Source organism: Crocuta crocuta, unplaced genomic scaffold, assembly GCF_008692635.1.
Source record: "Crocuta crocuta isolate KB4526 unplaced genomic scaffold, BGI_CrCroc_1.0 scaffold133, whole genome shotgun sequence".
Classification (NCBI taxonomy): Eukaryota; Metazoa; Chordata; class Mammalia; order Carnivora; family Hyaenidae; genus Crocuta; species Crocuta crocuta.
In genome coordinates, this window is record NW_027529438.1 from 3642034 (window position 1) to 3666052 (window position 24019).

At 43.4% G+C, this 24019-nt stretch overlaps 1 protein-coding gene across 2 annotated transcripts in view; it reads right to left on the reverse strand.

The window, feature by feature from the left end:
• Positions 1-24019, reverse strand: part of ATF6 (activating transcription factor 6) — a 191596-nt gene that overhangs the window by 134554 nt on the left and 33023 nt on the right. For both annotated transcript variants that reach the window (XM_077760060.1, XM_077760059.1), the window contains exons 8-9: positions 15088-15273; positions 14109-14200 (exon numbers count right to left, since the gene is read on the reverse strand). In XM_077760060.1, coding sequence (XP_077616186.1) covers positions 14109-14200; positions 15088-15273 — 278 coding nt within the window. The remainder of the gene's footprint in view (positions 1-14108; positions 14201-15087; positions 15274-24019) is intronic.

Genomic DNA, 24019 nt, shown 5'->3' on the forward strand with positions numbered 1-24019 from the left:
CTGGACAAAGCAGCACGTTTGCAAATCCATCCCGCCCCTTGAAAACCTGCTTCTTTATAGCACGAGTAGGCCAATCTTACACTGAAGCCATGTCAGGAGGTGAGAATCGTGCGGGCTCTCCTCTCCCACAGGATGCCACAGGCGGTAGCCGCCCTGTCCATCTGAGACCCACCTGTGAAAGCCCGAAATCACTAGAAGCTGCAAAGGGCATGGAGTTCTTCCAGCTTGAATGGAGGGGAGCGGAAAGAGCACACACTCCGGAGTCAGGAGAGCCGGGTTCAAGGTGTGGCTCTGAGACCACGCCACTCACGGAGCCCTGGGGCAGGCGGTTACCTTCTCTGAGCCGCCAATTCCTCATGTGTAAGATAGGAAAAATAGCGAATACTTCAGTTTCTCAAAGATTCAAGTGAAATGACAGATGTGAACACGCTTCTATAAATCACAAGGTGCCCCGTGTCCCAAGGGTGGCAGAGAGCCATCGGTGCACAGCCCGCCTCCTGCCTGCCAGGTTCCGGCCCCCCTCGACCCAGCGGCTGTTTTTATAAAATCTGGGCCAGATTATGAGGTCGCTTCTCTGTTCAATCCTTCAGACAGCCCCCCATTTATAAAACAAAATGGTAAAACCTGAAACGCTTAAAATGACCGAGGCCTCGCTACATTTAACCCCTCCGTCCATCTTCCCTCTCTGGCCTCATCACCTGCTTCTCTCCCCCAGCCCCTCCCCTTCAGCCCAGCCACCCTGACCTCCCTGCTTCTCCCAGAACATGTTATGGCACACCTCCGACCCCAGTTCACGCTGCCAAGAATGCCCTTCCCCCACACATCCATATGGTTCACCCTCTCTTTAAGCCTTGGTTCAAATGTCTACTTGACAATGATCACTATTTAAAACTACAGTCCAACACCCACCCTCACACCTGTAAAACCATTCATTCTGCGATAGTTTATCCCTTTATTCAAAGAAACTACAACTGTATCATTTTTTTAAAGAGATTTTTTAATGTTTTTATTTATTTCTGAGAGAAAGGAAGAGAGAGAGAGAGAGACAGACAGCGTGAGCAGGGGAGGGTCAGAGAGAGAGGGAGACACAGAATCCAAGGCTGGCAGCACAGAGCCCGACGCAGGGCTCAAACCCACGAACCGTGAGATCATGACCTGAGCCGAAGTTGGACACTTCCACCCAGGGGCCCCACAACTGTATCATTAAATTTACCTGTGTTTTGTCAGTCTATCCTCACTAGAATGTACGTTTAAGGAGTAAAGGGACCTCTGTTTTGTTCTAGAACAATGTCAGCTCAGAGTTGTTTTTTTTTTTAATAACAAAGAGATGAAATTTATGTACCATTCTGCCTCACATCAAGAGATGTGTACCACCTCACTTCAAGAGAAAAATCCAGATCTTCACTTTAGGGACACTAACTCACAACTCAAGCATGGCAGGTGGTGAACTCATTATTACACCATCTCCAGATCCAGGAGCAGGAAATAATGCTAATTTGCACTGCAACTGAGGCTGAAGACAAAACGTTCTCTAAAGTTCTGTTTATTGAATGGGTCCCGGATGACTTTTGCAGGCTCGTGGGAACGGAGGGTAACTTACTAGAAACAGAAATGTGACTGAATGAAGAAATAAATCTTTAAATCAAGATTTTAAAAACGTTCTCAATAATAAGTTCTCAGAACCAGGGATTACCAGACCCTAAGAAGAAACATGTACTTTACGGGGGCAGTGTGCCACGTGAGCCGACGCCAGCAATAAAACAGCGCGAGAGCCTGTCACCTGCTCAGCGAACAATTATAAAGAAAGCAGGCCTCTAACGGGCGGTGCTCAGGACCAGCCACAGGAGGGCCTGGCTGGAGAAGAACGGAGCACCCACTCCCATGGCCCCGGCTCGGCTCTCGGCTGACGCTGGCACCGCCCTGCTGACCATGTCGAGTGAGCGGTCTTGACGGTGGGCCACTAGCCCAGGCCGCCCCAGCTGACACTCACGGAGACAGAGAGCTGTCTCTACTGAGCTCTGCCCACACCACAGGCGCTCCAGCAAAGTAAACGTTGTTGTCTTAAGCCTTTAGTTTTAGGCTGATTTGTTACACAGCAATAAAGAACTAATACATGTATGTACTTGCTCAAGTGCTGAAATCCCAATGAGTCAGTGTTTAATATAAAAAGCCTGTAGGGCGCCTGGGGGGCTCAGTTGGTTAAGCATCCAACTTCGGCTCAGGTCACGATCTACGCAGTCCGTGGATTCGAGCCCCAAGTCGGGCTCTGTGCTGACAGCTCGGAGCCTGGAGCCTACTTCGGATTCTGTCTCATTCTCTCTCTGCCCCTCCCCCACTTGTGCTCTGTCTCTCAAAAATAAATTTTAAAAAACATTACAAAAATATTTGTTTTTTACAAAGTTTGTGTGCAAACAGCGTTGGCATCTTCCCACTTGGGAAAGGCACCCTCTTATCATTCTACATATCAAAAAGATGCCTATAAATTTAAGGGCAATCTCTTTTCTGTTACGTTTCTATCAATCCAGCCCACTTATGAGTATTCTCTACTCCTTTCACAGCCACTACGAAGCTTTAGAGGGGCAGTAAGGTCACTAGAGAAAGTCCTAACTCCTCCCCTGTCTGTAAATACCAACTTCTCGCCCTCTGCCTAGTGGCTTCATCAGCAACGAAGACAAGGGCACCCGAGGCAGGTGACGAATCCTAGTTCTGCAACACCACCAGCTGTGACTTCAATCTCCTCATCTTTAAAATGGAGCTAATAATACTGCCCTTACAGTTGCAGGAGAATTAAATTTTTTTAATTTTTTTTTAAATTTATTTCTGAGAGACAGAGAGAGGCAGCATGAGCAGAGGAGGGTCAGAGACAGGGGAAGATACAGAATCCGAAGCAGGCTCCAGGCTCTGAGCTGTCAGCACAGAGCCTGACGTGGGGCTCAAACCCACGAGCTATGAGATCATGACCTGAGCCGGTGAGATGCCCAACCAACTGAGCCACCCAGGTGCCCCTGCAGGAAAATTAATTTCTATAAAGTGCTTAGGTCAATATGCTTGGTGCACAGCACAAATTTGCCAAAAAACAGCTTAACCTGGTAAACACAAAATCCTCTGATGGTATCAACATACAGCCTAATTATTCAACTAATTATCTTCTCTCTTTTATTCATTTTCTTTTCTTCCAACTGTCTCATTTCCATCGATCTCGTATTTTCAAATTCACAACAACAGCAGCAACAACAATAAAACCCACAAAGGAAGGAAAAATGAAAGTAAGTAATGCTGCTTTACGGAGAAGGGCTGAGAGAGAAAGCCATATATGGCATACAGACCAGCCCTCAGAGCTCACGGACCAGGATAAATTCACGGCTATTCAGAACACACAGTCAACAGAGTCTAAATGCACACTGCACACTCACAGTTCATGCTACACGGGCTTTAAGTCCGTTAAAAACAATCTGGGGGCGCCTGGGCGGCTCAGTCCATTAAGGGTCTGACTCTTGATTTCGGCTCAGGTCATGATCTCAAGGTCATGAGATTGACCCCCGCATGGGGGCTCCTTGCTAGGCAGGGAGCCTGCTTGGGATTCTCTCCGTCTCCCTTTGCCCCGCACCCACTCACACACATGCACTCTCCCTCTCTCAAAAACACAGACAAAATCTGTAAAATGAGCCTTAAAATATTTAAGTTTCACATGCTTACTGAAATTACAAAACAGCTCAAATCTGGAGAAAATAAGATTAATGGCAAATTGCCTAGAAGCTTAAATGATATACAATAATTACACACATATATTCTTTAAATCAAAACTTTCAGAGTTATCCTACACTACCTTAGTATTAGACTAGACCTTCACTTACTACAAAGTAAAGCTGAGTTTGCCTTTATTATCTTTTGGTCAACTTCTACAGCAGGATTCTACCTGAGTTACTAAGTAGTGAGGATAGTGGTTGAGAACTCTGCTTCAGACAAACCACACATGTTAACTAGAATTTTGGTCTAAAGAAAATATCCAAGTACCCTACTTAGATTTTGGCACTTTACTCACCTGCTCTAGTTTCTCAATGACTCCTGCATAAGTTACATTATCTCCTTAGATCTTGAAAGTGACACAGTGGCTCACTCAAGGTAAAGAAGGAAACTAGCAAAGAATGCAGGTGTCAGATTTCAAATGCCTTTCCCTCCACCATAACAGTTCAGGTCTGGGGGGAAAGGTAGCCAAGCAATAAACGATAAAGCCACTAGGATACTCCTTATAAATCTGCCAATATACAACTCAGATGAAGTCCAAAACTAAAGAAAATCATCAACAGATTTTTCCATGCCCTCAAAACTCAGCTCTGCCCTTGACAGACTCTAAGCTACTTTTTAAAACAAAGGATGAAATCTACAGAGGCTGGAAAAAAAGAGAACCAATTACCCTGCACAGATACTTTTTTGAAGAACATGAATAAATTGGACTATTTGGGGAACAGACCGCCCTTAGCTCTACTACCCCTCTGCAAAGCCAGGATTCAGTAACACCTGGTATTTAGATGGATTGTATTTCTTCAGTTTATGTGTCACTTTGATAAATGTGGAAAGAACTTTTAGCCAAGAACTTGAATTAGATTTCATTTTAAAATTTGGCTGAACAAAACCATGTATACTTGGTTTGAATTCTGACAGTTAAGTTATACAGTAACTTTTAACCTACGGCCAATAATGATTTCATACAGCAAAATGTGCTCTGCAATTGAACAGGGAAAAAAAAAATTAGAGCCAGATTTGGGGACAGGCTCATCTCGGGATAAGAAGCTAGAGTCTTTCCTGTAAAAATTGTGAAAAGCTGACAAACTTAGAGAACGCTAGAATAGAGACATTTTCTTTCTAACCAGTTCCAGACAACTCAAATTCAATGCCATATTTTCTGTGGTCGGCTGTGCCTTTAGCAAAGTCTCATAAGCAAACCACAGAGTAGCTGGCCCTTAAGTATGATGTGCCCTTCCTCATCCAAGTCTGATGTCTCCAACTATTCAGATTCCACTCCTGAGAGAGAGCCCGGAACAAACAAGGAAAAAGCATCGCCCGTTTGAAAAACTTGCTATTTTTTCTTAAGACCTAGCACGGTCAGAACCTCCTTGAGATGCTGCTTTGTATTTTCTGAAAAGGAGAATGATTACAGTGACTTTTAAAATAGGAAGGAGAAAATATAAGAAAGGACTCTATAAACTACAGTCCTGTGTGTCAGGAAGAAGTGCCTCTGACAAGGTTATGCTGTGGCCTCAGTCAGTCCAAAACAGAGGTCCATCCATTTCCCCAATTACAGACAACTAACCTATAAACACAGAGGTGTCTGTCCAGAGATTTAATAAAACTCCTCTTATATAGACTATCTTCTAACTCAACAGATAAATGCTCTTACAATTTCTACAGAGGCCAGTGGCCAGTGTAGAACAACACTATACACAATTCTCAACTCTGGGCATACTTCAGACTCCCTGGGGGGAAAACCATGTGTTTAAAAGCAAATGAATTAGACCCATCCTGCCAGATTCCACAAGTTTGGGGCAGGGCTCCTCCCTTTTGAAGCTTTCCTAGTGATTATTAACGTACAGCCATGGCTGAGAACGACTATGAGAGAATTTAACAACAACAAAAAAAATCATCCCAACTTTTTTTTTCATCCAAACTTTTAAGGAGGCAAGGAAAATTTTGCAAAACCTCCAGACAAACTCTTGTGTTAAAAACCTGTAGTCCGTGTCATTCCTCATAGGTCACCAAAACTCACAACAATAAATGACAGACTGCATGCAGGGTTCAGACTGAGGTTTCTCCAACCAGCTTTGAACACTCTGTTCTCTAAAGATGGAAGTATTTTTAACACAACTTATTGCCGGTTACACTTCGTGTTGCCAACAGCACCTTTTGGAAATTCTTTACTTCCATCAAAATTAATCCATTTTTCCTTTTCTCTTCCTTTATTTCCCCTGCTTTCTTTAAATTAATTCAACCTCCCTCCACCAAGACGTATTTTTACAAATGTCTAAAAGGAACACCACTCATTCCCTCCACCCTACCCTATTTCCTGGATATCTGTACAAATCTGAGATTTACATCAATTCCTGAGGTATGGGGAGAGTTAAACTTCCCCAATGTCAGAATGGTCTAGAGGTACAAATTTAAAATAATAAAACAGAGGGGCGCCTGGGTGGCTCAGTCGGTTAAGCAGCCAACTTCGGCTCAGGTCATGATCTCATGGTCCGTGGGTTCGAGCCCCACATCGGGCTCTGTGCTGACAGCTCAGAGCCTGGAGCCTGTTTCAGATTCTGTCTCTCCCTCTCTCTCTGCCCCTCTCCAGCTCGTGCTCTGTCTCTCTCTGTCTCAAAAATAAAATAAAACATTAAAAAAAGTTTTTTTTTAAATAATAAAATAACAAAACAGAAACACACCAGCACACAGTAGCAACGAAAACCCTGCCTCTGGTATAACCGACAGCAGGTATGATTTTTTTAATAAATTTTTTTAATGTTTATGTATTTTTGAAAGACAGAGAGACAAAGCATGAGCAGGGGAGGGGCAGAGAAAGACGGAGACACAGAATCTGAAGCAGGCTCCAGGCTCCAAGCTGTCAGCATAGAGCCCCACGTCGGGCTGGAACTCACAAGCCACAAGATCCTGACCTGCTTAACTGACGGAACCCCCAGGCACCCCAGGTACAATCTATGAACACTGCTTTATGGAAGCAGGGACCCAAAGGAAGAAGTTCTGAAGAGTAAGCACAATGTGCTTACCCCTACAATAAAAATTACCTCTTCCTCAACCTCATAAAATGTAAACCGGACAACCATTTATACTGTATCCTATTCAATTTCAACATCCATTAGAAGGTTAAGTATATGAAAAATGATTACAAGAAACTACATTTATAATGCGGAAGGTAGTAGTAATGAGATAAAGAGGAAAGCTGTGAAAATTAAGGTGTCATAGAAAACATACAACCAGAAAAAAAAAAAATTAGAAAACTTCATCAGTCATAAAAGGCCCAGGAAGCGCAAAAACTTTTTTTCCCCTTATGTGGTTTCTCGTTTTTCTTAAGGCAACCTTTTAAGGTGGAAATGGGCAAATAACGTCCTCTCCACGGTCTGCCGCACCCTGGCTCGTGTCCCACGCCCTCCACTTCCGGTGGAACTGCAGTCTCTCAACTCCATAGAAACCTGAATCTCGTTCTCCCGTCTGAAGCCGCCCCTCGTAACCGCTCTCCCCATGTGCCTCACTCCCCCCCACCCCCGCACACACAGCACACACCAGGTGACTCAGTGAGCACTAGCACAATCCCCTCTGCAGGGAATGGGGTGCCCTCCATGTACGAACCGGCCACCCCCTCCCCATACGCTCATTCGCATCCAATCGTGCACTCACTCGCTTGTTTGGTCACTTGACCACACCCACTGAACACTTATTGAGTAGCTACACTAGTCAAGCATGATCTAGAAGGCAGGTGGGCGCCAGCCATCTCTGCCCACGTCTTACGGAGAGGGAGGCCATTCTCTCTAACATTTGCCCCCTCTGCCAGGAATGTCCGTCTCTCCTCGTCGGCTGCAAAACCCTTCTTAGTGACTCAGTGCAGCACGCTCGTGGCATCTGCCATGAACTGTACCCGTCCTGCTAGAGGCTGAGGATGTAGGAAAGGGACTGAGGCACAGCTTCTCAAAAAAAAGGGGGGAGAAGGGGATAACACAAAAGCTGTAGCGGTGCAGACCAACTGACCAGCAAATAACTAGCACAACGTGACAAGTTCTGTGGTGGGTAAACAGGAGGATCTGGCAGCACTGGGCAAAAATAGGCAGGCTGGCCTTGATGGGAGTTAAACCTGCTCAGCACCACTTTCTAATTTTAGAATAACAATCCCCTTGCTCTTCTCTACAACTTTAACACATATGCACACACATTCACACTGTAGAGCTTTCTTGGCTTGAACTTGACATACATGTAGTCATACTGTAAGTACTCTTCCACAATTTGCCTATTCCGCACAATAAACTCCTACAAGGTCTGATAAACCACATTTTTAGTACCATTCAGTAATAATTTTGTTATAATTTCTCCTTTGATCTATGCGTTATTTAGACGTGTGCTTTTTAAGTTTTAGTGTAAAAGTTATCTTTTTGTTATTGTTCGAGTTTAATTACACCGACAGTGAATGTAGTCTACATGTTAGTCTACGGAATTTGTCGAGACTTCCTTTATGATTTGGCACAGATCAATTCTCCTTTTTAACATTTCCACCCTAGAGTTCAAGAACTCTGGGTGTTGATAAGTATAGTATTTATCTAAATAGCCATTACATCAAGTTCCATTCGAGTGAGCCTAAGTGGGGCAGAGACAGAGAGAGAGGGAGAGAGAGAATCCCATGAGAATCTGAAAGCGCAGAGCAGGACACGGGGCTCAATCTCATGAAATCTCACGACCGCAAGATCACAACCTGAGCCAACACCAAGAGTCGGACACTTAACCGACTGAGCCACCAGGCACCCCATCTATCCCTTGACTTTCAACTCAGACTTTCCGCAGTTTGATGCTTTTAGGTGTTTCTCTTATTAAAGAAAAAAAAAGTATAAAGTGGAATTTTCCCTTTTTCCCCCTCCGGTCTGACAATCTGTGCCTTCACCTTCTAAATGCAGAGTTCAGTCCGTTTTCACATATTTTGATTATACATCATATTCTAGATTCATTTCCTCTAGAACATTTTGTGCTTTCATTATCTAGTAGTTTCCTTCCCTCTTTTCATGCCTTTTTTGGGGTTGAGTCTGTCCACCTCACTGAATGGTGTTTCTTCCACTAGATTTTGAAATTATACACTTCAATTATATTTTGTGAGGGATTACCCAAAACTTTAAAGTGCTCATGTAATTTAACAAGTCTAAACAATCAATATGTTTACCTACTTCCCAAAGAAGAATAAGAACTTTGAGTGTTTTAACTTCGATCACGCCTTTCCCAATTTATCAAGTATTACTATACAGAAAATTCTTCCCCTTGATTTGTTTTAACCTTACAAACTAAACACTGTTAATGTTTTAGATCATCACTTTTTAAAAAGCTTCATCCACAACTATTATTTTTGTTGTTGTTGGCCATTCATTTCTGTGTCTCAAACCTTCTTTTGGTTATTTTCCTTCTTCCCAAATACCCTGACACTTCTTAAGATTGTAGGCTGTTTATTTTATACGTTATCCTCTCTGTGTGGATTTAGCTGGTGTTTTTACCATGATAAAATTAAGGGTATCCATTCCTGGCCAGAATGTCACATGAGTGATCCCGTAGGCTTCTCAGGGTATCACCTCGGCACGTCCAAGAGCCTGCAAGTCTCCGGACTGGTGCTACTCTGATTACATGGCCATGGCGGCATAACCTCACATCCCTTGGTACCGGTCACGTCTTCCATCTCATCTCTCTGTTCCGCTGTTTTCCTTCAGCCCTGTGTTCCCATTCACCATTTCTTTCTTCGTAGGTGCCTATTTTGTTGTTTTAACCTGGTCATTGTTTTTCTATTTTGAACTTCTTAATAAGATCACACTTCTAGACTTTTTTCCAAAATGTCCGGATCAATTCTGAGTCTTTGGTTTCTTTGTCTTTCTTTAACTCTCTTTTTTATTTAACATATTAGCATCTTGTATCTGTTGATTCAAATACCTGTAGTCTTCAGCGTCTGACTCAGTCACTAACTCTTGTTCACAGTGGCTGGGTTCCGAGCTGGTTTAATGAGCTGGGGGAGGAGATGGGATGTTGGCTCATGTTCAACTACATCTATATCCGCAGCAATTTTTCCAGGATGGATGTTTAAAGTGCCTTCCTCTGAGAAGGGTCTGCATTTGTACCTGCCAGGAGCCTAGCAGTACCAACACACAGCCACTTAAACTAAATTTGTGCTTTGGTTTTTTGGGGCGTCGCAACAGTAGTATAAATTCAGGCTCAAACCTGCATGAGTTAAGGCTTGTGATAATGAATTCTCAGGGAGACTTCTTTCTTTATTTCCACTCTACTCAATGCCAGTATCAAGATAGGTACTTACCAACACTCTCCCTCTGTGGTAGAACAATCTACTTTTTCTCCCTCTTTTGGCAACTAAGATGTCATTTTTTGGAAGTTCCAGCTTTATTTGGGTTTGGGAAGGGGGTATGAGGCTCAGCTGTGACTTCCTACTTTCTTTAGAAGCCCAGAGCTTTCTTTCCTGTTGCCAGACTCTAGGCCAAAAGGATCAGGAAATAACTCTAGGACAAGCACCATTTCCAGTGCTAGCTTATCAGTGGATTCATGTTATCTTAAAATTTCTGACCTCTGAGAAGGCCTCACTTTGTCTTCAGTTCAGCCATTACATGAGAGTTTTGATTTTTTAATCCAGCATTTTCTGGTATATTGAACTTCCAAGAGTTGCTCCGTACCACAATATTACCCAAAACAGAAGTCCTTAAGGTTTTCTGGACAGTGGTAGGAAAAAAAAAACACTTTACGGCTTAGTAGAGAAGGCAGAGTTTTCTATAATTTTTCAAAAGAGAACTTGGTTCAATTTCCAGCCCTTCAACTACAAAATAGGACTAATGTAGGGCACCTGGGTGGCTTGGTCAGTTAAGCGTCCGACTTTGGGTTAGGCCATGATCTCAAGGTTCGTGAATTTGAGCCCCACCTCAGGCCTCTGTGCTGACAACTCAGAGCCTAGAGCCTGCTTCAGGTTCTGGGTCTCTGTCTCTCTCTGCCCCTCCCCTGCTCATACTCTCTCTCTCTCTCTCTCTCCCTCAAAACTACATAAACATTTAAAAAACACGTAAAAAGTAAAATAGGACTAATGAACCCAGACTCAACCACAATGAGCAGTAAGAAGAGGGTTTCCTAGCAACGCACACTGGTCCAGGTTAGCGATTCCCTGCTGCCCAGAGCTGCTATTTTCATGGACCACCCAGAATGGCCCAGCTTTCTGAATCGGTCGTGTGCCAGAAACAGCTAGATGCCGTCTTTACCATCCACACAACATCAACAGGGTCAGAAAAAGTAACCCTTTTAAGTCTGTTTGGTTTATTTTCTTTTTCTGTGTGATGTCTACCCAGTAACCTAAAACGCTTCAAACGAGTCCGTTTTGGTGCACAACACTCTTACTTTAGATGTGAGATGTATTTACATTTCATCACCGAGTGCCTTCAGGAAAGGCTTCTTAACGCATACTTACGTTCAGCAAGCTTGTGTGTTACAGATTTTCGCTTGGACCCATACCAATACAGCACAGAAGTTCAATGCTACACTGAACATCTGAAGCAACACTGACAACATTATGGAAATGTGTTCCGTTCTCAAAGAGTTCAGTTTCCTAAACTTAAAATGATTTGGAAGTCTCTCATTAAAATGTGTATTTATCTGGCCAGACGTAGTTTTGTGGGACTTGAGAAAAGCTCAGTTAGAACTCATCACCTGTATTTTTCTGTACCCGTTACAACACAATAATGCTTAAGGTAAACCTTAAGCCTAGATATACAAGGCCATGAATGTGGAAGTTAGTCAATAAATATATTCCAGGGGCGCCTGCATGGCTCAGTCGGTTAAAAGTCTGTGTCTCCCTCTCTCTGCCCCTCTCTGCTCTCTGTCCGACCTCGGCTCAGGTCATGATCTCACAGTTAGTGAGCCCCGCATCAGGCTCTGTGCTGACAGCTAGGAGGCTGGAGCCTGCTTCGGATTCTGTGTCTCCCTCTCTCTGCCCCCTCTCTGCTCTCTCTGCAGGGAGCTCATGCTATCTCTATCCCTCATAAATAAACTTAAAATTTTTTAAAAATTTTTAATAAATAAATACATATATTCCAGGTGGTACTAATAAGGCTCAACTAGGGAGCCTGTGCTCCTCTGGGAGATTCCCAAGCCTGAGAAGATCTTCGGTCCTCAAGCGAACAGGCTGTAGAGAACAGGGTCAATCAAGGAGGCTTCTCGGTATCAGACGTGACGGAGCAGCACCACTGCCAACATGGGGGGGTAAGGGGGGGGCGTCAGTCTTTCAGACCCCTCGTGCTACCCCCTCAGCTTTGATACTTTACCAAATTTTCTCTAGAAGAAATAGTTCCTGGTTTTTATGAGTTTCATAGCCAGTTTCTTTTCTGTTTTCTTCTTGGTGTCTGGACAAATCCCAACCCATTAAGATACTCTGATATTTCTTCATTCCTTCCAGCCCTTTGTTGCTTTTCTTCAATCTGAGCCTTTTACAGCATGTTTTTTAAGCTTGAACATTTCCTCAATCTGCCCAGGACTCCTTGGCTCCTGAAGCCGCCACCAAGAACGGACTCAGACCTGCTCTGGCTGTTCCCCAGGAGGTTCAACTATTTAAGCTTCCTCCCACTCTCCATTCCGCTGTTTCTACTGTCCATCTCATTTTTTGGACACAAAACTTTCTTGATAAAATGGGACCATTGTCTCCTCCTCCCAAAATCAATCGATCCATCTGTTCTCATAAATGAGATCCATCCCCACACACCCTCTTCATCTTCAGCAGATGTAAAAATCATTAATTCATTAAGAAAACATTTTGTCTTTGTCTTTGGGGCACCTGGGTGGCACCGGCTCAGGTCATGACCTCCCGGTTCGTGGGACAGAGCCCTGCGTTGGGCGCTGTGCCGACAGTGCAGGCCATGCTTGGGATTCTCCCCCCTCTCTCAGCCCCTCCCCTGCTCGTTCGCACATGCATGTGCGCATGTGCACACACTCTCTCTTCTCAAAAACAAATAAATAAGGGGCACCAGGGTGGCTCAGTCGACTAAACGTGACTTGATTTCAGCTCAGGTCATGATCTCACAGCTGTGAGATTGAGCCCGCATCAAGCTCTGTGCTGGGCGTGGAACCTGCTGGGGATTCTCTCCCTCCTTCTGCCCCTCCCCTGTTCACGTGTGTGCATGTACAAGCCCTCACTCTCTCTAAATAAGCATTTAAAAAAATAAACAAACTTGTCTTTTTCCCCCCAAGTATCTATTTACTCATGAGGGCTTACACAACACATATCCCCGACCCCATCTTTACTGTTCATCGAATGCTACTGCACAAAGCCTCCAAGACTGCCATTTTCAGAGTTACTGGGTACTTCCGTGTCCCTCCAAAGGTATGCCTGCATCTTTATGACATCTACATAAGTTTTCCCCACGTTACAGTTGTTCACATATCCTCTTACTAGTCTGCACTTCCATCCATGTTTGCATCCCCGGCTCCTTGCTCACTACCCAGCAAATAGTAAGTACTCTATAAATAAATGCCATACATCTGACTGAATGAATAAATAAGTACCTTATATAATAGCCTACATAAGAAATGAGCACAGAGCACTTGAGGTAATCTGGCAGACTCCATCACAATTTCTAATTCCAACCGACTTAGATTCTAATAAACATACACCCACAATACACACTCTTTATATATATATATGAATATGTGTTATATATGTTTTACATATCTGTATTTTTATATGTGAACATAAATATTTATGTATTTAACATGTTATTTACTATATATGTAATACATATATTTGAAGAACTCAAAATAACTCCATGCCCATTACAGGAGAACAGGAGAGTGGGGAAATAAATTATGGCGGCAGTTCTGTGAAGCATGGGGTTCCAAGTGGCCCAAGGAGCCCTGAGGATCCCAAGATTCTTTCAAAGGGTCAGCAAGGTTCTCCCCTTTTCAACTACATACCTATGTGAATCTAGATTTTCTTCCTTTATTTCAACCAAAACAATTTATCACAACAGATTGCAGGAAGAAATAGATAATAAGAATAGAGCTGTCTTTGCTTAAGATTTTTGCCAAATATAAATAAAATAATGCCACTCCTCTCACTAAATTTTTGAGCCCACACAGGGCTCTAACTCTTCCTCACCACTGATCTGTTTAATAACTTAAAGTTGTCTTCATGAAATGACATGAATTTTCCACCAGGCCTAGGTGAAGAACAAGGAAGAGAAGCCAATCCTTCTCCTTTCTTCTTACCTAAATATTGTCTCTGAGGAGAACAAAAGAAATCTGGTTCCCCTAGCTTATGACTAGAGGTGAAAATAAGGAGAACTAAAGTTTTTAGCATTTATATCCAAAATAAGTAGCTACACACTCACCTCATCGGCCCATAGTTGAGGACTATAAATGCCAACACCACCATCACACAGATAGCTCTTCGTTTCGGATTAGGAACTTTAAGCCTCTGGTTCTAGGAGAAATAACCATGTTAAATACAGTTAAACTACACACTAATCTCACAAAAAAGCAACAGCTCAGATAAACACACTCCTCTTCACCAGTTTTAAGAATAGTTCAAGAGAAAGAACCCTCAAAGGTGAGGAAATGTAACTTTTCACAAGACGAGAGCACAGCCTCCGAGTTCCCTAACTGCATCAGAGAAAAAGGAGAAGAGAGAAGAAACGCAGTGGCCACTGCTGTACTTTCCTCTCCTCCCCGCTTCCCCTCGAAGGAAAAAATTCAACAATTTAACACTTCTATGGGTTTTCAAAGAATTTTCAAATACATCTGTAGTTTTCTCCCCTGTCTCTTAAATCTCTTCACATGATGGAACAGTCCCATGTGCTCAGGGCAAGACAGAGCCCTGAAGAACCCCCCTCGCTGGGCACAGGCATCCAGTGGGTTCAGGCCCGCGCTGCAGTGGGACATCCTGAAGCTTCATGAACAGAGTCAAGAAGAAGGTTGACCTTATCGGGACCAGCAGGGCAACAACACGCCAAAGACATAATGGGGGTCAAGGGGACAGAGAAGAGACTTAAAATGTTTTATTTTGTGTATTCTTTTTTAAAGGAGAGACCTGGCAGGACTACTTAGGGTCCTCACAGCCATTTAGTCAGAAAGAGAGGGCTCCCCGGGAACTACGGCTTTGGAACGTGGACTGGGAGGAACATTTACAGGCTCCTCTTCCCGAGGCTTTCTTCTGCCTACAAAGGCTCGAGCGCTTACCGCGCCCTCTTTTTCCTAAAGAGGACCCTTATTTTGCATGATTTAAAATGTACCATTTCCAACGGTTTCTCGGTTTCTCGGGAAGGAGGAATGTTCGAACCCACCCCATCGGGGCCGCATCGCCGGCCTCACCTCTGACACCACCTCGTCCAGCTGCCTCTTCAGCGAGCCGTTCTCTTTCTTGAGCTTCTCGTTCTCCGAGAGGGCGGCCTTTAACCTGGCCTCCAAGCCAAGCATATATTCTTTCTTCTTCTTGCGGGACTGACAAGCGGACTCTCGATTTTTTATCATGCGTTGCTGTCTCCTCAGCACAGCGATCTAGGAAGAGTTACAACGAATCGAAATATTCCAATTTTAGAATCAAATCGAAACATATGGATTTTTAACAATTATTTTTAACAAAACTGTTCAAAACCTAGGTTACTGGTTGCTTTAAAACAAGTTTTAAAAAATATTATTCAACTAAGCAAAATGAAATCAAATGATTAAGTAAGGCCTTCTGAAACCTAAATGTTAAATGATTTCTTCTGATGTTTCCTCAGGCTCATTTATGGATCTTCCAATTTTCCCTTTAGAAACTCAGGGGAAAAAAGAAAAATTAAAGAAAAGAAACAGAACTCAGAAGTGCCCTGACATACACATATATGTATACATCCATACACCTTTAGACTCGGGCCCTGAATTGACTGTTCTCCAGAACCCCGTATCTAACTCCTCACAAGGCCACTTCTACTGGCAAAGTTACGACTGCCTCAAACTCAGGAGGCACAAACTGAACTCACCATCTCCCCCTCTCTGCATTTATCTCCCCATCTTCTCTCAGTTGTAAATACCTCTCAAGAGATCTTAGGAGGGAGTGACCATTGGCTTACTTTTCCTTCATTTCCCACATTTACTCCCTCTCTCAGCCCAATTCACTCACTAAATACGCACTGAGGACATGCTGACAACCGGGTTTCTCCAGGGACAGTGTGTGTTACTTCACTCCCTCTGTAGCTGCAGTCCCCTCCTAACGCAGGCGCTCGCTCACACATCCGCAGACCCCCTGCAGCAGGCTTCTAAGTATTTTCAATATTTACTTGAATTTACAATATTTACTAAGAATTTTCACTATTTACTTGATTGAAGAGTGTCCGATCTCTTCATGCCGACCATCTGTAAGACCCTTCACCCCACCAGAACAAAAACAAAAACAACCTTGCTATTCTTTTGCAAAACCAAACTCTTCCTGCACCATGGCCGGCCATCTGTTCTCAAGGCCTTCCGTAATGTGACCACCCCACGTAAGCATCCATACCCTGTGCCCTAACCCAACCACTATTCAATCCACACCCCAAATTCATTTGAGGCTACTCCCCCATCTCCACACATGCCTAATTCATTCCTTTAGTCATACCATTTACTCCAATTTGTAATGCGGTCTCCTCCACCAACCTAATTCTCAGGATCCGCCACACTGATTATGCTCAACCATCTTTCCTGAATGTCTTATGCCCTTATAATTTGGAAAATACAGCTGAAGACTCTGATGGTCTCAACTGTTCCATTAGTGTTAATGCTCTGCCTCAACCTAGATTTTCTACGTTAGAAGCCAAAACTATATAATTCCGAAAACATTTTTGCTTACTACCCACAATATCCTCCATCTCAAAACTTCCTGAGAAAAATGATTTTTGTCATGTTTTCTAAATGAGAACTTACGGAGCCTATTTGTTACAGTATCAGTCTAATTTATTTGAGGCAGAGGGTGAGGCAGCAAAATTAAGTCCATAAAAAAGCACCAAATGATATTATACTGATTATTTTAAGTAGACATATGACTGAATGACTAATTGACTTAAAAAAATAAACATTCCACTCTGTAGCGTTCAATAACTTAGGGAGACCAGTCCATAGAATTTAATAACTTAATATTGATTTCTTTTAAGATAACGACACACTTCCAACCCCATACAACACCTCCACAAAAGAGCCAAAGCCAATCTCTCTGTGCCAAATACTGTCAACAGACTTTCAATCAGAAGCTACCAGGAAAAAAAACTACAGATGTCAAAACAGGGTGTTTTTCTCTTTTTTTTCCCCTTCCTTTAACTGAAGTGTCCTAGGAATGCTAATTTATAGAACCATCATCAGTGACCCTTCCCTAAGGAAGAGCCGCGGCACTCAGTGACGCCGTGCGCATGTGACGCCATGCACACACGCGCACACCGGCAGTGGCGGCCAGGCCATGGTTGCCAATTACTCACTGCGTCAAGCCAGTCTCTGGATGCCGGCGCTTTGTCCAGTCTACTGTCATTCTTAGTGTTCTTCACGGTTCTGGAGAACGCCAGGCTCCATAATTAATACTTAATCCCAGAGGGCTGGCGTATACAGAACCCAGAACATGCGCATGAAAGAGAAGGTTCCCAGATGGAAGGGTTCATACTAACGTTAGATAAAAGGCAACCTTATTTTAAAGGCTAATTAATCGGTGGAATTTAGGGAGGGCTACAGATGGCACACCGTTTAATAAATTTCAAACAAGGATTAGGAATTTCTATAAACAAGAAGAGCACCTGCACATTACACAGCATTCGAGTTTCAAAGGCTGTCAGTGCACCTGTCTCCTGCTAAAAAAAATGAAAACCACCTGTGGCCATTCATTTCTTCCCACAGAAAAAGATACAATAGTTCTGAAAATAAATACTCAATACTACCAATAAACACAAAGGATAGAGAGCAAAAATAAATGAAACCTACAGGAATCACCAAACACAAGAGCTCCAACTTTACATCTCAGCAAGCTACCTTCAGCTATTTGAATATACAGTATTTAAGTTATTCTGTATTTTCTAGACGAAAGAATTATTATTTTCAGACTGCACACACACACACACCATGGTGTTTGTGTTTCTGGTGGGGGGGTATATTTTACAAGAAAAATTACACTATAATTCTATTTTGTATGCTTATTTTTGCATAGAATGTATTATGATCATCTTTTTGTTTGTTTTTCATTTTGAGAGATACAGAGAGAGTGAGTGGGGCAGTGGCAGAGAGAGAGGGAGAGAGAGAATCCCAAGGAGACTGCACTGTCAGCGTGGAGCCCAACGCAGGGCTCAAACTCACAAAACGTGAGATCCTGACCCGAGCTGAAACCAAGAGTTGGACACTTAGCCGACTGAGCCCCCGAGGTGCCCCGAATGCATCCTGATCATCTCCGACATGCAATGAGAATGGCAGCACGGCACTTCAATTATGTTGATGTTCTACATTAATCTCCTCTTGTGGAAATTATTACAGTTTTCAAGATTCTTTAAAACAAGCCTCCTCATCTGATCCACTGTTGGAGAGGAGACGTGCCACAGCTAGGGCTGCCTCTAAGCCCAGCGCACACAACCCGGGGACAGCACCACACTGCTGTCATACTGAAGAGCAAGTCCCGATCACAACACGGAACCCTCACCTGGGGCGTCCTGTGCCTACTTTCGTCATGCACCTGTCTGAAAAGGCAGGCTCTGGAAACACCTGTATCGAGACGCTTCCTCCCCTGTGCTCGCAGTCTGGAAACATAAAATCAGTACTCTGGCTCATGAATCGTTGACACATCCCCCTTATGGGCTGTCAGATACTCTAACAGGACTGAAAGGAGCCAACAGTTGGTCAGTCCCTGCTTCTGACCGCCCTGCCCCCAGACAACCCTCCCATCAGGCACTGTGCCGTGGAAACGGAAAAAAGACAAACTCCACGGCTGTAAAATAGTCTCCGTCTAGTGTCACTACACTGTAAAATGTGGTGTTGCATTATTATAGGAACATCTGACTGTAAGTAAGACTTGTGGAAAACGAGAACTTTCACAAACGAACATGTACGTTTGAAGGCTCGACCAATTTAAGAGTCAAAATTCCAAATCCTTTGCATTTTGTTTTTTTAATTGTAAAAGTTCACAATTGATTGACACTGTATTATGTTTCTCTTATAAATGAAATAGACCATCTAGACCCTTTATTCTGCAACGCTGCTAAGAAACGAGCTTCAAAGTCCCATACGGCTATAAATCAAAGATATTAAAATAGGATATTTTAATGCTAAGAAATACATTCCAACATCTTGCACAAACTCAAGCCAGATCAAGTACTAGTCACGAAGGATGAATCACTGGCTTAATGGACACCATTCCCTTGGTTCTATTTCTTATTTTGTTGAATCTCTCCCTCTGGGCTGATACATAAAGCAGAAACGGTCACTGATTAACCTCTTCATCGTATTAGACAACCGATTTTTCCACTAAATAAAAAAAGAAAGAAGCTTTGTCTATTTGAAATTGATTTAAAAGCCAAAGAAGTAAATTTTCTCACACATTTCTAACATATAATATACGTTACTGCATGTCACACTAAATATATTTATAAATACATTCTAAAAAATGTATACAGCTAAAATCATTAGCAAATTTAATTTGTGGCAAATTTACTTTAAAGATTCATATCGGGGTGCCTGGGTGGCTTAGTCGGTTAAGCATCCGACTTTCGCTTAGGTCATGATTTCGCGGTTCANGATTCATATCAATTAAGTATTTTAATTTGATTTCTCTTGGAAATCTTAAGAATACTTTTTGGGGTGCCTGGCTGGCTCAGTCAGTGGAGCATGCAACTCGTTGATCTCAGGGTTGTGAGTTTGAGCCCTATGCTGGGTATAGAGATTATGTAAAAAATTAAAATATTTAAAAATATTTAAATAAATAAAAATAAAAACTCTTTCAGGGGCACCTGGGTGACTCAATCAGTTAAGCTTCTGACTCTTTTGGTCATGATCTCATGGTTCTTGAGTTTGAGCCCCATGTCTGGCTCTGCACTGACAGTGTAGAGCCTCCTTGGGATTCTCTCTCACCTTCTGCCTCTCTCTCTCTCAAAATAAATAAATAAACTTAAAAAAAGAAAAGAAAAGAAAAAAAGGGGGTACCTGGGAGGGCTCAGTAGATTAAGCGTCTGACTCTTGATTTTGGTTCAGATCATGATCTTAACAGTTTTATGGGATTGAGCTCCACAGTGGGCTCTGTGCTGATAGCATGGAGCCTACTTAGGATTCTCTCTCCCTCCCTCTCTGCCCCTCCCCCACTCACACTGTCTCTGTCTCTCTCAAATTAAATAAACTTTTAAAAAAACTCTTTGGAAAAATATATACATATACAATACTCCCTTTTTCTCATAAAATTGTTCAAAATAGAAAAGGAGAAATGCTCCATTTATATTATCTGTACTCTTCTCAAATCACATGACAGAAAGCCAAAATTTCATTTTATCCTTTCTATTAAGTGGTGTGTGTGTATGTGTGTGTGTTACACCCAGTTCCTGCCCAGTTCCTGGTCACCAAAAATTAAATAAAGAAGCTTCATTACTGGCAACCTGAGCCATTTAATTGGCAGAGTCAAGGCAATAAGCTTCACCCTGCAAACTTTTTTTTTTTTTTAATGCAGGACGCCTTTGGACAAGTAGTATGATTTCACGAGTGAGACAAGACAGCAGCATCACCCGGCCCGCTGGAGGTCCAGGCTGCCCTACACAATCTCCTGTTCCAAGCGACGGCAAAGGACTGGAAGAAAGGCAAAGGCGGGGGGTGCCTGGGGGGCTCGGTCGATTAAGTGACCGGTCATGATCTCACAGTTCATGAGTTTGAGCCCTGTGTTGGGCTCTGTGCTGACAGCTCAGAGCCTGGAGTCTGCTTCTGAACATGTACCCCAATGTTCATAACAACACTCTCAACAATAGCCAAAACATGGAAAGAGCCTAAGTGTCCATCAACTGACAAATGGATCAGGAAGATGTGGTTTATCTATACAATGGAATACTACATGGCAATGAGAAAGAATGAAATCTGGCCATTTGTAGCAACATGGATGGAACTTGAGGGTGTTATGCTAAGCGAAATAAGTTAGGCAGAGAAGGACAGATACCATATGTTTTCATTTATAAGTGGAACAGGAGAAACTTAACAGAGGACCATGGGGGAGGGGAAGGGGAGAAAATAGTTGGGGAGAGGGAGGGAAGCAAACCATGAGAGACTCTTGAATACTGAGAACTGAGGGTTGATGGGGGGTGAGGGAAGGGGGTGATGGGCATGGAGGAGGGCACTTGTTGGGATGAGCACTGAGTGTTACATGGAAACCAACTTAACAATAAACTATAAAAATAAATAAATAAATAAATAAAATTTAAGTAAATAAAGAAAAAGAAAAAGAAAGATTGAAATTCCTCTTCCTTTGATCCAAAGGCTGGAAAATGATGGCAATACTCTTTGTTCCAGCCTCCAAACAAAAATAACTTTTTTTTAAATACTTCTATGGAGGGCCATTTGACAATATCTATCAAAATGTAAAAACTACCTACCTTCTGACTCTCTAATTTCCGTTCTAGGAATTTCTCCTACAGATATACTTGCACATAAACAAAATTAAATGAGTATCAAGCTATTGAATGAAGGACTGCTTATAAAGAAAAAAGCTGCACAACTCTTCAGGAATTATGACACCCTACGAAACAGACCACCACGCAGCTAGCAAAGGCATAAGAAAACGTGCCGCATGCTGATGTGGGAAAGTCAGTGAGACACACTAAATTAGGGGGAAAGGAAGGTGCAGGAGAGCACGCACACACTTGTTACCACTTCTGCAAAACGGGCAAGTAGGTGAAACTGTAAATCCTAACACATGAGGCACGGTCTCTGGAACACTGCACCAAACACTAGTAACGGTGGTGGCCTCTGGACGGGGAGCCGAGGGGCTGCAAGCATCTGGGGCATGGAAGGGCCATCTCCAGGGACAGGGCGCAGGAATGGAAACCAGAGAAAAGGGAGTTAAGTATTAACTATTTATTAAGATAGATATCAGCATCCCTTTAAAAATAATTCTTTACTGGGGCGGCTGGATGGCTCAGTCGGCTAAGCATCCAACTTCGATTCAGGTCACAACCTTGCAGTCCAGTCTTCTTGGAGTTCGAGGCCCATGTCAGGCTCTGTGCTGACAGCTCGGAGCCCGGAGCTGCTTCGGATGCTGTGTCTCCCCCTCTCTCTCTGCCCCGCCCCTGCTGGTGCTCTGTCTCTATCTATCAAAAATAAACATTAAACATTTTTTTCTAAAAATTGTTTTATTAACCTTATCAAGATGCCAAACTGAAAAAAACAAAGAATGCTACAGCTGCCACGGGGCACAAATCTAACCTAATGACACGAATCTAACCGAACTGGGTACAAGGAGGAGTGGGGGCAGGGAGGGAAAGACACACCTTCTGTTCCCTTTCCAAAACCACTGTAACCACAAATGAAGTGAGTTGCCAAAGTCCTTATTCAAGATAAATTTTTAGAAGCCCCAAACCTCCACCTAATGAGAAACTACAAATATTTTAACAAAGCATGTTTTTCTTTGATGTGCAGACTCCCTGGTAGGAGCAAAGCCAGAAAGCGGTCAGCACAGAAATAATCTCTGACTAACATCTGGATAACTTTTTCGGTCTCCAAATCCTTCTTGTTGAATTTGTTCTGATGGAATCTTTTACTTTTAAAGCCTACAGAAGTATCATGATCCCATGTCTTTATTGTGAGGGAATTTAGTCATAAAAAGCATCTATTCATTATTTATCTTCTCGGCTCTAAGCTGGCCACACCATTTAAGGCTATCCAGCTCACTCCTAGACCCAACAGAGGGCCAATTCTTGGCCGGTACAGATAAAACAAGCAGCTTAAGAGTCGTTAAAAATTCTTTTTTTTTTTCCCCAAAGTAGAACACAGGCATTCTCCATTTTTCTAAGTTCCTCTGCACTGTAAACGAATTATTTTAGATTCATATTTTCTTGAAAGATACTTCTCTAGGGTCTCCTGTGAGTCGTGCTGCTATCTGCCTTCCTGGGCATGCCAAGAATACAAGGCCCCGAGCACTCTTCACCCAGGCCACTCCTCAGGGCCGTTTCCAGCAAGCAACCTTGAGAGATGAGGTAATGTCTTCTCTGGACCATGAGGAGACTCGCCCCCCGCTCGCTGTCAGGCTCAGCATTCCTTCCCTGCAATAACGGAACACCGAGTGCACTGCGGCCGGCTGGGCCCGCATCACATGACCTCCACACTCACGGCACTAACAATACCCGAAATCCTGAACCTAACCATCTCCGGAGAAAAGAAATAACTAAGTTCCAGTTCCCTCTGCCGGAGGGGTCCCGTTCACACCACATCTGATACCCGCAGGCAGGAGAAAGGGGTCTCCCCAGCACCCAGCTGCCTATGATGGCTTTAGTGACCAGAGCGGGGGGGCCCCCAAAGGGCAGAGAGCCCCTCAAAGGGTGGCGACTGGGATGGGAGGGGGGTCAAGGGCACTAAGTAAAGAATCAGAAAGAGAGTGCAAGGTAATAAAGGGTTTGTAAGATGCTCGACGGGGTGAATGGGCTGAGGTGGCGGCCTGGGGCCTCCTATCAGCAGAGCCTGTCCCCTGGATCAGCCTCCCATCTGATGTCCTTTCTAGTTCTGACCTGGTTCCTCATCATTTTCCTTCCACTGTTACCACCTGCTGATTTCCAGCAGGGGCCTGCCCCACCTTGGCCCAGTGAGGAGGACACAGAATACAAGTCACCACATCTTTTTTCCTGGTCTTTTATTCCAAACCAAATGACTGCAAAAATATAACTCCATGGCCCTAAAACCAGAGCCATAACATTTCATGAACTTCACGGAACTATGGTGGGCGGGGGGGAGCAGTCATGGCCACGCGGATACAAACAGGCTGCTTGCTCTCAGCCCTTGGTTCGACAACACTCGATTGCCCTTTAGAGAAAGAGAAGCACGCTCTCCCAGGAAGGCAACTTGGTAGTTGCAAGATTGCCATTTACTAAGGAACTGCGTCAGAGAATTTCTACACTGAAACGAGAGACCATGTTCATTTTTTCCATCACGATCAGAGCCAAAAACCAACCATATTTCTTGAAAACTTAGGTGAAGTTTCCAGGAGTTAAACCGAACAGATTTACCAGCAAAAGGCAGGAAGAACGAGATTATAATTTGAACCAGGCAGACTGTTTCATACCAGAAAACGTGGCACTCAATG